The sequence below is a fragment of the Thunnus albacares genome, chromosome 13 (assembly GCF_914725855.1).
Source record: "Thunnus albacares chromosome 13, fThuAlb1.1, whole genome shotgun sequence".
Classification (NCBI taxonomy): Eukaryota; Metazoa; Chordata; class Actinopteri; order Scombriformes; family Scombridae; genus Thunnus; species Thunnus albacares.
Window position 1 is genome coordinate 17222850 of NC_058118.1, and position 16021 is coordinate 17238870.

Consider the following 16021-nt stretch of genomic DNA (forward strand, 5'->3'; position numbering starts at 1 on the left):
TCCGGACTCCTGTATGTTTGATGGGTCAATGTGACTGTGAACACGTGGGCTTTGGATGACTGACACTCTGCATGATAGATTCAAATGTTTTAATTGAATTTTCAGAGTGTAAATCAACAATAAAACTATTTCCACCTGTTCTTTCATCACACATATACTGTACACAATAAGCTTTAATGTATTCTTATGTCTATTTCCATAAATAAATATTGGTATACAGGAGAAAAAAATGAAAGTGAGGAGAATATACCTGTCGCTGTACGATGCACATTATTGGAGATTTGTACGATTTCAAAAAAAGACAAAAATGGTTGCCAGATCTTGTTAAAGGTTCTATATGTAAGAAATATGATTTACATCTATAAATCATTTTTTATTGCCAATGAGTGAACGAGTAGTAATGTAACGTAAAAAATGAGACCTTCCCCGTCTTTGTTGGTGGGACGGACTGATTTGTATGTGAAGGATCCGGGCCGGATTTCCCATGAAAATCAAACAGATGTGACTTTTTGTGGGCTCCCCAGTGCCTTGCCTCTCTGCCGCTAACGTCAACAAACGACTGGCGTAACAACACAACAAAAACAGTGCTATCTGAGTAGAAACACCCTGCAGATATTCGCTCTCCAGCTAGCTGCTAGAAGCATCAACCACAAGACATTTCACACCAAACACCCCCACAATCACAAGTTGCCCACTTCCGAGCACACATACAGCAAAACAACATTATTTCCTCAATGAAGGAGCAGATACTGATCTTTTATGTTCTTATGAGAAGTGTAAGTGAGGAGAAAGACATCATCTGCAGTAGTGCAAGCAACAGGATGCTGACTGCAGCTCACTTATCGGCCACCAGTGTCACTAATGAAAAAGAATTTCTGATTCCTACATATAGAACCTTTAAACTTTTGGGTTGAGCCATGAGTGGTCTTTTCTCCTCTAACCAGCGTTTATAAGACGATGGCATAAACTGTAGCCTTCATCCATCAGACTACAGTAGAGGAGGGGAATCAGTCGCTGCAGTGTAGAAAAGACCACAACTTTGGCTTGGTTAGCTGTGACCCTTAAACTATACGTCTGCTTTTATTCTATATTTTTTCATTTTTGCCGAAGGGAAAGTAGTCTGTCTTTTTTTGGAAGAGCAGGGGAAGTAGTTTTAGTATTATTTTCCTTCTCTTGTGAGATGTATTATCTAAAAAAAGAGAGATCAAAAAAAGTCAAAAAGAGCATAAAGATGTGTTTTGCATCATGGTGAAGCCAAGATGAAAAAGTGACATTTTTTTCTCTATGAATGCAAAAACAGATTTCTTTTACTTGTGTAAAAGATCGTAGTGGATACACTCTTAATATAAACACACTTGCTATCCTGACAACTTGACAGGACAGGTTTGTTAATGTTGACCATATTTGACTCTGTAACCTGAAAATGACCCTTCAGTGTTACTGTAACACAATATGAAGTGATTTTAGAGTATGTAGGCTTCACTGCTGCTGATACATTTCATACAGCAGAGGAATATCGCCCTCAAGTGATTTAAATTCAGAACTGCATCAACATGTTCTCAGACTTTGGATTAGTTTGACTTTTCTATGAGAGGATATGAGCTTGAAGAAATATTGACTTAGATCTTGAGCGAAGTATCGGAGATTTTATCCAATTTTTTAGTTCATATTCCAAATATGTGTTGTTTCACCAGAACATGAATAATGAAGACTTCAATCATTTAAATAAAATGGCTAAAATATAAAACACTCAGGTACTTTGGTGCACATACACTGCACAATCCTCTATTACTTTCTAATTTCAACAACTGAAATACATCAAGATTTTTTCAAAATGTTCGATCTGGATCGACATTCAGACGGTGTGTCTGGTCGTTTTATTTGGAGGATTCGTTGGTCCCAGTAAGCCATGACTGTGTGACAGTGAGCCAACATGCACAGTACCAGGATCCTGAAACTGAAGCAGCTAAATGGAGTTTGGCCATCATTAATTTTATTGTTTACAACTATGCTTTTAGTACTGTTAACCATCAAAATGTCTTCTGTGAAAAAGGCCTGTTGCTTAAAGTCCCCTTCTGCTCAAAAATAGGTTTCTTCTGGATGTTTGAGCTTCGCTGTGCAGAATGATGTATGTGCAGAGTTTGACGCTAGAAGGCTGTTTTCACATTTATCTGCTGAAAGTGGAAAGTTTCTCTTAGCTCATTGGAAAATCTAAGTTTAAGGTGTGTACTTACGAGCATGATTTGTGACATTGCAACAGTTTTGGAATATGCAACTAACACAAATGTGATGTGGAAACTTGAAGCCTCTTGTGCACAAACACAGAATTAACTTTACAGTGAAGTAGGAGACATCTTGAAATGAGAAATATTTGCATGTTCATAGATTCTGAATTTTTTTTTATGAGGTAGAAGGAGTAGACATCATTTTAAAGATCTGCTCCAGACATGTTTTAAAACATATGAAAAGACTTTGGTTGTTGGGGAATACAATAGTTTCCCATTAAAAAATGTTTAATTACCACTTTCAAATCCTTAGAATAACATCTACTCCTTCTCCCTCATTAAAAATCCAGAATCTATGAATATGTAAGTTCATAAGTAGCATACTGGACCATGATTGGCTCCAAACTAGTTGTGATGTCACAAATCATGCTCGTAGGCCCGCCCCTTAAAATTTAATTTTCGGTGAGCTCAGAGAAACTTTCTACTTTCAGCAGATTGATGTGAAAACAACCTTCTAGTGTCAAACTCTGCACATACATTATTCTGCACAGTGAAGCTCAAATATTCAACTGCAGGAACAAGAAAAAACAACATATTTTTGAGTAGAGGGAGACTTTAATGATGTAATTTAGCTTTTTTTGTGGAAAAAAACATATCATACACAATTATCAATGAAAGTATTTATTTTTATATGTCTTAATACATGTCTGCAGGGGATCTTTAATGTAAGGTTTAGTCCGGTGCATCAGTTCTTGTGTAGTTGGGCGCGTCTGACACATGATGGCGCTGTTGTGTTGTTTTTAGACTGAGGAGGGACCTGACATCAGGAGAGAGACACGCAAACACTCACAGCCAGCACTATTTCTGTCACAGTGAGCTCATAGTGACATGATACCGGACACGACGGTGTTCCTGATCTTCAAAGGGCTCCTGTTGGACTCAAAATGATCATTTTTGCGTATGTTTCAGTTTCTTATTATTAAGACAATTTCTTCATCTCACTTTTGGAAATCTCCAGTATAACAATTCAATATTCATGTAGATTATGTGACGCTTAAATCAACTTTTTCAGTTGCCTTTTCACATTGTGCACTGCAGCCTCGTGTGATACAATAATCCAATAGGATTTGAGTCTCGTTTTAGATACATCTCTGATGTTCAATCCTGCCTTTGACCTGAATTAAAAATCTGAAATCTGTCTATATAGATAATATCCCTTCCTAACAATTTACCTTTAAATATTTTGAGGCCTAATTCTATAATCTGCAAGAGAATATACAACAGATTAAGTCTTGTGTCATCATGTATGAGTCGAGATGCCGAGATGAATCTCTTCTTTAATATCTTTAAATGAGCTGACACACACATTTAGCCCTCACCGATCAGATCTTGTCAACACTCCTTCATTCACTCATATTTTCCCTCTCAGCTGTATACGTGCTGCTGTCTCTCTCCCTCTATAAGCAGGAAACTGGAGCATAAAAGACTCTTATTCTCCATAATCAAGGTCAAGAGCGTTTTTCAATATAACCTTTGGGAATTAAAGCCTGGAACAGCGCCAGCTCGCCCTGCCAATCATTTCCACAGCCGGCTGAATAATACAAAAGTTGTTGACCTTTTGCACCTTAACAGATCAATAGCTTTATTTATTTATTATTATTAAAAAAAAAGAGTTCACAGAATTATCTATTAATATTTGTATTTTGTCTGGATCTCCTCTCTGCGGCGTGATGAATTGTTTCAAATAACAGATGGTGCTGGAGGGAGAGACAAAGCGGGAAAATCTGGTAGCAATTATCCTCAATTATGTTCATTGTTATTTCGAGCTAATTATTGTTATTGTCACTTTTGTTTGTGCGTCTTGCGGCGTTATAGCCTGCAATAAGCAGGCCTACGGAGGACAATGGGGAGCAGGGATATGTTGTGTCGATGAAATATGGCTTTTATAATTGAGCCTCGGCAGCTGCTCTAAATAAAACTAAAGATGTAAATGTACAGGCAGAAGTTTCATATCAAATTCCCCCAAATGTCTCTAGATCACATTTGTCTAATAGCGGGCCTAAAGACTGTTTGATACGAGCTAAATATCCATAGTTTTGCACTTCTTTAATTTTCATTTTTGAGGCATTAAACCTTCATTACGCACTGAGCTCAAGATTTAATTTGGTTATTTGAATTTGACAGAAACCTGGAAGTCTGAAAGCTGCAGTACTTGCTGTGAAAAAGGTTTTTTTTTAATGAATGAAAAACAAATAGAACATTGTATTTCCATGCCTTAAAGTTCCAGTCAAATCTTGTAAATTTTTAATCTTTCCATGCTTTGATATTTTAGGTAATGAGGTCGTGATTGTCCTGCAACCGAGAAATATCCATCCTGCTGAAGTGCCATTTAGCAAACTATTCCAGCAGGATCATGACTCTGCTCTGCACGGAACTTCCCCTCCAGTCAATTGTCAGTGTTGTGTTGCGCACCAGAATTAATGTTGTAGCTATAGATATGAGTTTTTGCAAGGACAGAGGGGACCCCGGACAGGACAGAGGACAGAGGAGGACAGAGCTGCATGGGGCGGACCTGACTCCACTCTCGCCTTTGTTTGGGGGCGGCTCCTCTCCTCTCCTCTCCTCTCTTCTCCTCCAGTCTTGTCCCCTCCTCTCCTCTCCTCCGGTCCCCTCCCCTCTTCCCCTCCCTTCCCATCCTAGCTCCCTCTCTTCCCCCGGGGCGGGAGAAGCCCGTGTTTGGTTCTCAGAGAGAGTCCTTTGGGAAGAGTCACAAAGCGTTTCTCCTCAGAGAGAGAGAGAGAGAGAGAGAGAGAGAGAGAGAGAAAGAGAGAGAGAGAGAGAGAGAGAGAGAGAGAGAGAGAGAAGCGCAGCGGCGAGAGAGAGCGGAGCCATCCGGAGGAAGCAGCGCTGCTCTGGACACCACAGACCTCAACACGTCCCGGACCGCTGGACTGAGGGCGAAGAAGAGATAGTAAAGAGCGAAAAGAGGAAGACACACGTGTCAGATAATGATGACATCTCATCTGGGTGCTAGCTGATCTCTCTTTTCTCTCTGACAGCTCAAACTGTGGATCTTTAAGCGCATCAGGAGTGACTTTTTAACAGCTTTCCACACTGGGTCAGTCCACTTCCTGCAGTCCTTCTGGCGATATAAATCGTGTTTTTAAGAGTTTGGACACTATTTCGATATGATTTCCCCTCCGTTTTAGCACCCACTCTCTGCTCAGGACAAGAAGGGATAAAAGAGTCCACTGCTTGATTTCTAGCGAAGCGCGCAGCAGCAGCAGCAGCAGCAGCAGCAGCGGAGAGCGCACCCACGTTGCTCCTCTTGAATCAGAGTGACGGATCCACGGGAGAACAAGTGCACAGCCAGGCGAGGAGAGACACGAGAAACGGAGGGACAGGCACCGAGCCACGGAGATTTGTTCATGTTCGGGATCCAGGAGAGCATCCAGAGAAGCGGCAGCAGCCTGAAGGAGGAGCCGCTGGGAGGCATGAACGCTGTCCGGAGCTGGATGCAGGGGGGCGGCGTGCTGGACGCCAACACGGCCGCCCAAAGGTGAGCTTTTGCCCGTGTCGGAGGAGACACGCTGCCATCCTCCTCCTGCATTTACCAAAAATCATGGAAACAACGTGATTTTTTTTCTCCTGTGTCAAGACTCCACAGCCGCCTGTGCAGGACATGAGGCTGTGTTGATGCTGCTGTCTGTTCGGCGCTGTCCGGAGAAAGAAACCTGGATTTAACTGCTGCTAGGATGATTTGGGAAATTGATATTCTTATGGAATGATACACCAGCACATTGAATAGCCTAGTTAATTTTAAGACAACGCACTAATATAGGCTAATTTCAACATGTGTTTGTGCCACAGATTTTTACGCACAAAGCTCATATTATGTCCGTTTTACTTGGCTGAGATTTAATGAAGCCAAAAGGACAAAATAAATAAATCATGGGTGTTTAAAATTTAGACAAAATTTTTTTACATGTTGCCTTTTTTTTTAAATAAACAAAGTTGTATTCAAGGGGAACAAAAATCCCCCCTTTGGTGCACAGAGTCAGTGATGTCAAGGTGAATAAATCATGATCTCATGAATATAAATAGATTTGATTATATTTTCAGAAAATCTTTTTGGGAGTTTTGGGAGTTTTTCATAAAATAGCCTCTCTGGAAAATCATTAAGATCTTCAAGATCAGCCTTAAAAGGTTCAAATCAAGCAAATTAAAAAATGTACACAGCTTATAGGCCTTCATATTTTTAAAACCTTATGTTTCCAAAGTTAAACTACTGTAGCCTCCACACCATCCTAACACCGACTCATCCGCGCCTGTGTGTCCGCAGTGGAGTGGGTCTGGCCCGGGCTCACTTTGAGAAGCAGCCGCCCTCCAACCTGCGGAAGTCCAACTTCTTCCACTTCGTTCTGGCTCTGTACGACCGGCAGGGTCAGCCGGTGGAGATTGAGAGGACCAACTTCGTGGACTTCATCGAGAAAGAAAAGGTTGGTGCAGAAACTCAAACTCACATTATTCTCGTTAATAAATATCCTGAAGGATTATTTATAATTTAGATTTTCTCAAGGCTTGATTATTCCATTGCTGTGTCACTGATTTTTGTTTATTATCACGTTTTACATAATTACAGTAACTTATCAATGTTTACTGTAATTAAAAATAACAATTATTACTAGCCTATTATTTGACTGTTATTATTATTATTATTATAGCCATTCTGTTGCTAAAATGATATATTTATAATAGTAAACAATAAATGCACATTGTAATTCAACTATACTGTAATTCATAAACCTCCTTCGATCCATTTGTGCATTTGACAAATAGAACAAAAATCCCTTTCGACATTGAAATGGTTTTAATTTACAGCTCTTTTCAACACAACCACTTTTCTACATAAACAACGGCGGGGCGACCGGTCTCCTCATCAGTTATGACACCGTTTAAATTAGCTGAAATTTACTGTTGGAATTTATTTGCCCTGCAAACATAACCGGTGATTACAGAGGAATTAAAAAGCCACAATAACAGCATGATGATTACACACGGTAGAAATTACAAGGCTGCCCCCGCTGTGAACATAAATCACGTTTATTTAAGTATTCAATAACTTGGATATATTCCGCAGGCCTACATCTGCAGAGACGTGCTTTAAAAAAAAACAAAAACATCCTAAAATGTTCAATAAACAGCTCAGTGTTTGTTGTGTGTGTTAAGGAGACGAGCGGAGAAAAGACCAATAACGGGATTCATTACCGGCTGCAGCTCCTGTACAGTAACGGTGAGTGAGGAGCCTGACACTCAAACACTCCTACACTTTATTTAACCAAATCAGCTTGAGGAAGAGAACAAATTCACAGTGACTAGCTGATGTTTTTTTTAGATTTAAATATGGATAAATGTGTATTTTCCTGGAAGCAGTGAGCTGAAGTGTTGCAGAAGGCCAACAGGCTGCCACAACTTGCAGAAACTGCACTTGTAGTGTTTGACAGTTATGTAATTTCTGGATTAATTTCACTGTTTCTGAGCAAGTGTTGCAAGTGATTTATTTAGCTGCTTTGTCATTGTCTCTAAATGAGTTTATCCATATTGAAGTGTTGCTGTCAATGTGGCTGTATGTTGTGCTGTTCAGGCCTATCAGACTCTCTCTCAGCTGGGAGGGAAACTATACAAACTGGCAGGGATATCACAGCTCCAGCCTCCTCTGGGATTAAGACATGTGGGCAATTAAAAGCTACAATTTGTGCTTTGCGATTATTGATTTGATATCTCTGGAAATGTTATGTTGCACCAACAAAACAGTATGAGAGTTTAATGGGTTCTGGGTGTTCGAATCACAGTTTTTTTTTTATTGTATCATAACTGGAGCAGAGAGTGTAACGACAGAGGATGTTGTACAAATTGTAAATCTTATGGTAATTTTATGATTTTGGGCTATAAAAATAAAATTGACTTGACTTTACTTAGGCTCAGTATTACAATAAAAACCACAGAAATTTAGTAACATTGATTGTCACAGTGTGAAGTGATGAACAGCTTCTGGCTGATCTTTAATACACACACTCGAGCTTCCAAAGTGCAACACTTTTCACTTGTGACCCCTTAAATGAGGCGATGTCAGGTTGCCTGTGTGAGCAGTTCAACCACAAAATGATTATTCCTTCTCAGATTGTCTTAAAATGATTTCAAGAGGCCTAAAGAGGTACATTTATTAAGAGGAATGTATTAAAAACAAAGATTATAAAAAGTAAAAAAAAATACATATAATTTTATATATATGTTAATCATCTGCCAGGCCTTAAGATTTATATTTCAACTCTCTTGGGGGGGGTCTTGACCCCCAGGTTGAGAACTACTGAGCTACTCCTGGAATAATTAATCTTTACCTGATTTGACTGAACATGATTATTAATGTGTGTGTGTTGTGCTTGTCAAAATCAAATGTCGAGTTTATGATTTCCTCTCTTCTCCTGCGTCCCAACAGGCATCAGAACAGAGCAGGACTTTTATGTTCGACTCATAGACTCCATGACTAAACAGGTAAACACACATTTTAACACACACACACACACTCACACACTCTCACAGCAGTCTGTCACCTCTCCTGTTACCTCTCTGACAATGAGCTGCTCCACTGATCCGCCTGTACTCCGCCGCCCTCCTCTATCTGCATGCACTTGCACACACACACACACACACACACAAAAACTGAGTGTTTATGTATGTGTGTGTCTGTGGGTGGGTGTGTGTGTGTGTGTGTGTGTGTGTGGGTGGGGGGCACGCACACTGCATGGCTTCAGGCGTTTTTTTGCCTGTACTTCTCTCGCTGTGATTAGAGCAAGGAGGCAGCGAGCGGGTGTTGAGGAACAGGAGCGTAATTCTGCTGCTCACAGTAGGAAGTGGAAAGATATAACGGCACCTCTGGGATTTGGTGTGCTGAGCAGCAAGCGTTTTCTGATCAGATCCAATTTTTCTGTTAATGTTTGTGTTTTTGTTTATATGTACTGTACGTTTATGAGCGAGAGACGGAGAGAGTATGCAGGGAGAGAAAAGAGAGACAACAGATAGAGGACAGACAGACAGACAGTTTTGTGCTCAATGTTCTTCAGGTAAACAGTCAGACTGAAGATTTTTCGTTTTGTTTTTGCACAAGAAACAGAGAGTGAGAGTTTTCTACGTGGTGTAATGCATTGTGTATGTGTGTGTGTGGCGAGATATATGGAGCCACACTATGCACTGAATACTTGCTAATGTGACTCCAGGCCCTGATAGGGTGTCACATTGCTGCCGCCGCTGCGCTGCACCACATGCTGAGTGTGTGTTTGTGTGAGTGTCTGTCTCTGGCAGGCCTAAGAGACCACACTGTTCCCTAATAACACTGTTTAGCTTGAGCCTGGTGGGGTAACAGACCGGCACGCACACACACACACACACACACACACACAGTCAGTCGGGCTTTGCTGCCAGTGGAAGGTCCAGAGAGAAAAAAATTTTGACCCCTTAAAACACACCCACCCACACACATACACACAGAGTTGTGTTTCCATCACTTCAGAGGACATTACATTGACCTACATTAATTTCTCGGAGACTTATCCTAACCTTAACATAACCCTGAACTAACCTTAACTTTAAACCAAGTCTTCACCCTAAAATTAATGATTTACGGTAAGGGGACTTTGCTTTTTGTCCCCCTAAGGGAGGCGAGTCCCCACAACATGAGGAATAGCTGGTCCACAGTTGAACATGTGCGGGTTTGCCTAAGTGCCTTTATACTGAATACCTGCATATGCTCTTTCCCATTTGTTTTCCTCTTATTCTCTCTCAGAAACTCCTGCCACCACACGCACACACACACACATACACATACACAGACCGACACTCATGCAGGCAGATTCCTCAGCGTCTTGGGGAAAAATGACTTTTCCTTTTCAAACATAAAATCTCTTTATGCTGGATAAAAAAACAGCCGTTATGTGTGTGTGTGTGTGTGTGTGTGATTCACAGCGGTAAAGCAATGGAACACTAACAGGTGGTCAAACCAAAACAGCCGTGTGGTTGGCTTCATTGGTCAGTGATGTCATGGCCACTTTCTCTCTCACCGCACACACACACACACTCACACGCACACACACACACATACACTGCTGGTCTGCCACTCATTGTTCCCAGTTACTGTTTTCTTTAGGAAAAAACAGAGTTTGCATTGCCGTTTACTAAAACTTAATTCACCGTTAAAGACACGCTGTGATCCATACACCAAAATTCAAAACACATGACTGGAATCTTCTGTCATTCCCGAACTGATTGACGGCCTTTTAACCAGTAATATAGTGTTTAACAGTAGACAATAGCTAAGTTGTTCATGTTTCAGACGCTGTTAAAGATTTTTTCTACATCCGTCAAGTTTGTCAGCTGAATTCCAGTTCCTGGTCTGGAAGTAAGAATATTCAAAACCATATTGACATAATTCAAAATGACCAGCAGCTTTACAATCTGCTGAGCTGTTCACTGCACGCAGCACATTTTTAAAAAGCGATGTAACATCGATTTAATATTTCTCTTTTTAGCAGACTGTAACAAACACAATTTCCCACAATCCCAAGATGTTTGAGGTTTTAACGTCGCCAGCTTGACACACAGAGGTCGTTCAAGTGGCTTTAAAGACGAGACGACCTCAAAAGAATAGAAAGAGGTGAAGTTTAGGAGAAGGAAGGATGAGGGTGAAGCAATTTAGATAAATTATGATATTATATAAACTTCATAATGGGTTCAAATACTAATAGCAAGTGCTGCAGATACTAATTCCATGTAATATAGATATTTATATAATATAGATAGTAAACTTTGTTTTTTCAGAAAGACAGATGACAAAAAAAACCTCAATGAGAGATTACATTGAGGCACAAAAGTTAGTGGAGCCGCAGCTTGTCTGCAAGTGATGTCAGAACTTTTTCTCTCTATGTTTCTGAACACGATTCATTCAATAACATACGAAATTCTTATTTTTTTTCTCAATTACTGTGCACACATATATGCATTTTATATGGTCAAAAATGACAGAAGGTAAAATGCAGACTTCCAGCTTTGGTTGTTGATCATTGCTCTCCAGTATTCAAATCTGTAAAAGTAAGGTTTAATGTTCTGCTATTTAATGTTGGATGTGCTACAGGATGATATTATTTGTATCATGTTGAGAATATTACTGAGTGCTGCTCTATAAGGTTAATATCACTGATTCTGTTTATTGATGATTCTACTGCCAGGAAACTAACAATGTTTGGCACTTAATTCCTATCCTGCTATTTCTTCATATCTATTCTTTATTGTGTGTGCGTGCACTGAGAGGACCAGAACTGATTGTGTAAAGTGGAGGAGAAGAACGTCTCCTACTCTTCAAAGAAAAAGCAAGACTTGGTGTCGGTTGATCACGACTCTGTCCCGGAGAATAAAACGTCTGTCACTGTGGCCTTGTCGGATCACTAGCTCTCTAGTCGACCTGACACTAACGCAGGAGGAAGTGTGTTCCCCTGCTTATCGCCGCCTTGTTTACACGCCGCGCATGTCACGCAACTTCAAAGGCTGGAGGAGAGAGCGGCAGAGATGCTGTATGAAAGGCTCGGTAGAGGCGGAGGAGAGGGAGGAGACAGAGGAGGAAAAAGGCAGATGAAAGAGAAGAGAGGAGCGGAGCAGACAAGGTGACAGAGTGATGAAGACAAACGGAGGCCGGGACGGTGTAGAGGAATTTACACACTTAGCCAAGAGCCTGTCATAGAGGGTAGATTTAATTGATTCTGGTAGTCATTTTTTTCTTGCTTGGACCTTCAGATGGCCCAGGTTGCCAAGTTGGACAGAGCAAGCGTTCTCAGGAACTTAACACATTTAGAAGTTTGATCTAGCAGTTTATGATCCACAAAATCAGTGAGATCATGGTGCAGTTAAATGGACCCCAAATAGGGTCAAAATAGGGTCAGAACAAAGCAAGGATTAGGCTACTAGATTTTTGCCCAGGTCTGGTGCAGGAGGAGATGAGTCAACATTATGAAAAGCAAGGACTCAGTAAGGAAAGAACTCCAAAGGGAAAAAGTGACCTGCTAACGTTACGATCAACCAGGATAAAGGAAGCATGGTTAATATGAGTTGTTATGTGTGTGTTTCTATTCTGTCTATTGCAGAGTTATTAGAGGGAGGTGATAGTTTTAAGAAACTTTAAAAAAGTGAACACATATAAGGATTTATTGACCTCTTCTGTGACTTTGGAGGAAAGCACAGTTACGTCAGTCCTAATTCTGTTCATAAAGATAAATGCCTTCACCTGGCCCAAGGTGAGAGGGTTTTCTTCTTTGTCTTTGTGTGTGTGAGAGAGAGACAGAGCAAACAAAAGAGCAAAAGTACAAAAAAAGAGAGAAGAAAAGAGAGGTTGAGATGAGATTGATTCATATTTGTCCAGGGTAGAAAGCAAGTTTAAAGGAAGTTGCCTGGCCCACTCTTTTCCCAGGGCACAATGAGCAGGTCTAATCAGAGACAGGAATATGGCTTCTACGGTACATTTCCTCTTCAAATCCTGTCTGTTTTATCTTTTTAGTACAGTTCCCACAGTCAGATTTGATTTCATTAAACCGCAATTGAAGGAAAATTTTACAGTTTGAATATTGATGGAGAGGGATTAGAGAAGCTATTTCAAATGGCTGTTGGATCAACCTCTATGTTGTGTCAACAGGAGCTTCTTTGCTTTGGCCGAGGTCAAAGAAATGAAAGGTTTTCAGTCTGGATATCTGCGTATCTTGCTCTCTGCATAGACTTATTTGCTTCCCATTTGGCTGACATTGCACATCAGCCCCTACTCTGCCATTATGTCCGTCATCATACAGCTTCTGAAGTGGTTCTTTTGGAAATATTAGCTTAGCACTAGCTCTGTCTACCTTAAGCTGCACTAACTGAGTGAGACACATTAAACATACTCATGCCTGCATTGACTGGGCATGCACATCTCTACGGTTTTGGACCACAAAGAACCCTTAAGGCTCCAGGATCATGTCTCGCTACATTTTCAGCAGGTGGTTTTCAACTGGAATATATGCACATGCATGAAAGATTACAACTGACAAGGGCCCAGGGCCCTGAAGCAAATGGGGGCTCCAATTCCAGAAACGCAGAGGGTCCCCGAGACAACTAGCTATTAGTATGAAATGCTTTAGGCTACAACAATATTATAATGGGGCCTTTAGACTGTGTAGCCGCTGTTGCTGCCCTCCATTAATGCTGCAGAGCTCAAAGCTAGTTTTTGGGGGCCACGTAGGCTGTAGTTCCTACAAATGAGGTACTCGGTCTACAGTCTCAGCTCATGTTAGGGCCCATGGGACATGCTCGCCCTGGGGCTCCTGGTGGGACAGTCCAGGCTCGCGTCAAGATTAGATTTATACAATATTACTCTCTAAAGGGACATTTTTGGCATTTTTATATGCTATGATGTCAGACGTGTATGTTAAACATTGTCAAATTTCCAAAATTTTAGGTGAACGTGTGTAAAAATGCTCCAAAATTCTCAAAGTTAACACTACTTCCTCCTCGTGATGACATCAGATTGTTCGTGCATGCCCACAAATAGCCGTCTGTTCTATAGCCTTTGTTGCTAAAGTTGTTCACATTGTCTGCTCGCATATTTCGGATCGATTCTGGCTCAAACATGTGTGGATGTATTTGAGTTTCCATTTTCGAGCAAAGAATGAGTAAAAGAAGTGAAATCCTACTGTTAGTGTTTTTTTACATTTACGTGCATGATATGTCCCCTTTAGAGCGCCTCTCCTTTGTCTTCCTATCTACTTCTTCAAACAACCTCATCATCTGTCAGTTCTTTGAGCCCAATTTTTCCAAATGGCAAAACATCTTCACTGTCTTTCCTGCACAGAATGGTGCAGTGCGAAGGAATGACAGGACAGGAACAGAGCTGGATTCCTGAGGAGTTCAGAATTGAGTTTTTGGAGCTGTTAAGTTCCTGTTTGACACTTGATAACCTTTATAGATCAGTAAGACTGAGGATTCATAATATGTGAGTGTGTATAATCAGTGTTACAATTTAGTGAGTCACTGTTTTAAGTTTTGCACATATGACATCAGTAAATGTTTTGCAGATTGTTAGGATTTTGAGCTGTGAATAAACCTAAACTTATGTTCCCTTGATGGCAGCAGGTAGTGTGAAACCCAGCTGAAGACTATGATAGAGGACACTGAAACTTCTTTATTGTTTCGTGAGAAAAGTGAACTCGTCACTCATTGAAACTCGCTGCAGTTTGGAACGACAGATCAAACAGACTGGAGTAGACCATAGACAGACAGGGCATGTGTGCTGATTGATAGATATGTTAGTGGTGTGTGACTTGTGCTGTCGCTTTATGCTGAGCTTCCTTTAAAAGAACCAGGACTATTGTATAACTGAAAAACTGTAAAGCTGAAGCCCTTTAATAAACTGTGGCCACTGCGAATACACAACTTTATTCTTTGGAGCATCAGACGTCAGAGATTCACCTGATCAGCATGTGAGCAGATGCAACATGGTTGTTATTTTGTGGATTTTCTAAAATACACCTCGTTCACAGGTGTGTATGTGTGTGTGTGTGTGTGTGTGTGGAGGGAGGGGGGGTTGACAGACACCCCATGCAGAGACAATGAGCGTGAGTGTGTGCAGAGGTGTTGCTGCTGAACTATGTGTTCTTTGAGGTGAAGTGGGAATTAACCTGTTAATCAAACAACACCCCGATGTCACTGCCTTAAACTGATGAAAGAAAATATACATATATCACAGCTACACTACAAAAAAAACACAATCTTCCCAGTTTGACATCGTCATTGTGTTGTTCCACAGTGCAGCTCTGCAAAATATAACCATCTGTGTGCAGTGGTCTGAAAAACATGCAAATATGTTTTCATGCATTCATGCACTGATGCAGACAATGACTGGCATCTATCTTAGTGTCTGAAAAATGTGCTCATGTTAACACATATCTTATTAAGTTAGAAGTCATTTCTGGAAGTGTTCCTGTATTTATATCTTTTGAGAATAGAAGAGTAGGAGGACAATAAGGTGATGTTTTTGTGTATTTGTCCTATTTATAATGTTGTTCACTGTTTAGGTTTGCTTTTAATTAACAGATATATTGATCCAATTCTACTCATGACTTTGGATTTCACAGTTTATCACAATTTAATGAAGGAACACACTTGAAACCAACATCATATCAGGGATAGAGAAGACTATTTTCTGGATTTGAGCTGCTTGTTTATTCTGTTTTTCTGTCTGTCTGCTAACGATGTATTTTCTTTTCCTCTCTGTTTCTTTCTTTTCAGGCGATTGTTTATGAAGGCCAAGACAAGAACCCAGAGATGTGCAGAGTGCTGCTGACACATGAGATCATGTGCAGGTGAGAGTGACTGCATCACATGTAATCCTTCCTCAGCTCACGTCCATCCTCATCACAAAAACCTTCCGGCTCCTCTCCTCTCCTTGCCCCTCTTCCCTTGATCCCCTTTCCTCCTGTAACATACTTTAATTTGCAGAAACTTCCCACCAATCACCTCTCTGTACTCGAAACATTCCTTATTTTGTCACCCTCATTAACCCCCCAACACATACACACCCAGACGCAGACATACACATGAAGCCGTATCAGTTGAGGAAGATGGGTTTTAGCTATCAGAGTTGTTGCTTTAATTATAATCTAAAGATGAATTTCTTCAGAAGTAGGTTGGGAGGAAAGAGTTCTATTTATGGAGGCATTTTACCAACC

General features: G+C 40.6%; 1 protein-coding gene across 4 annotated transcripts in view; it reads left to right on the top strand.

The window, feature by feature from the left end:
• The first annotated feature begins 3102 nt into the window (after window positions 1-3102).
• Window positions 3103-16021, top strand: part of LOC122995833 (transcription factor COE1-A-like) — a 95931-nt gene continuing 83012 nt past the window's right edge. For 3 of the 4 annotated variants that reach the window (XM_044371210.1, XM_044371212.1, XM_044371213.1), the window contains exons 1-6: window positions 3103-3183; window positions 4558-5784; window positions 6568-6724; window positions 7455-7518; window positions 8722-8777; window positions 15582-15655. In XM_044371210.1, coding sequence (XP_044227145.1) covers window positions 5654-5784; window positions 6568-6724; window positions 7455-7518; window positions 8722-8777; window positions 15582-15655 — 482 coding nt within the window. In that variant the 5' untranslated portion in view covers window positions 3103-3183; window positions 4558-5653. The remainder of the gene's footprint in view (window positions 3184-4557; window positions 5785-6567; window positions 6725-7454; window positions 7519-8721; window positions 8778-15581; window positions 15656-16021) is intronic. The other variant, XM_044371211.1, reaches the window with a different exon arrangement.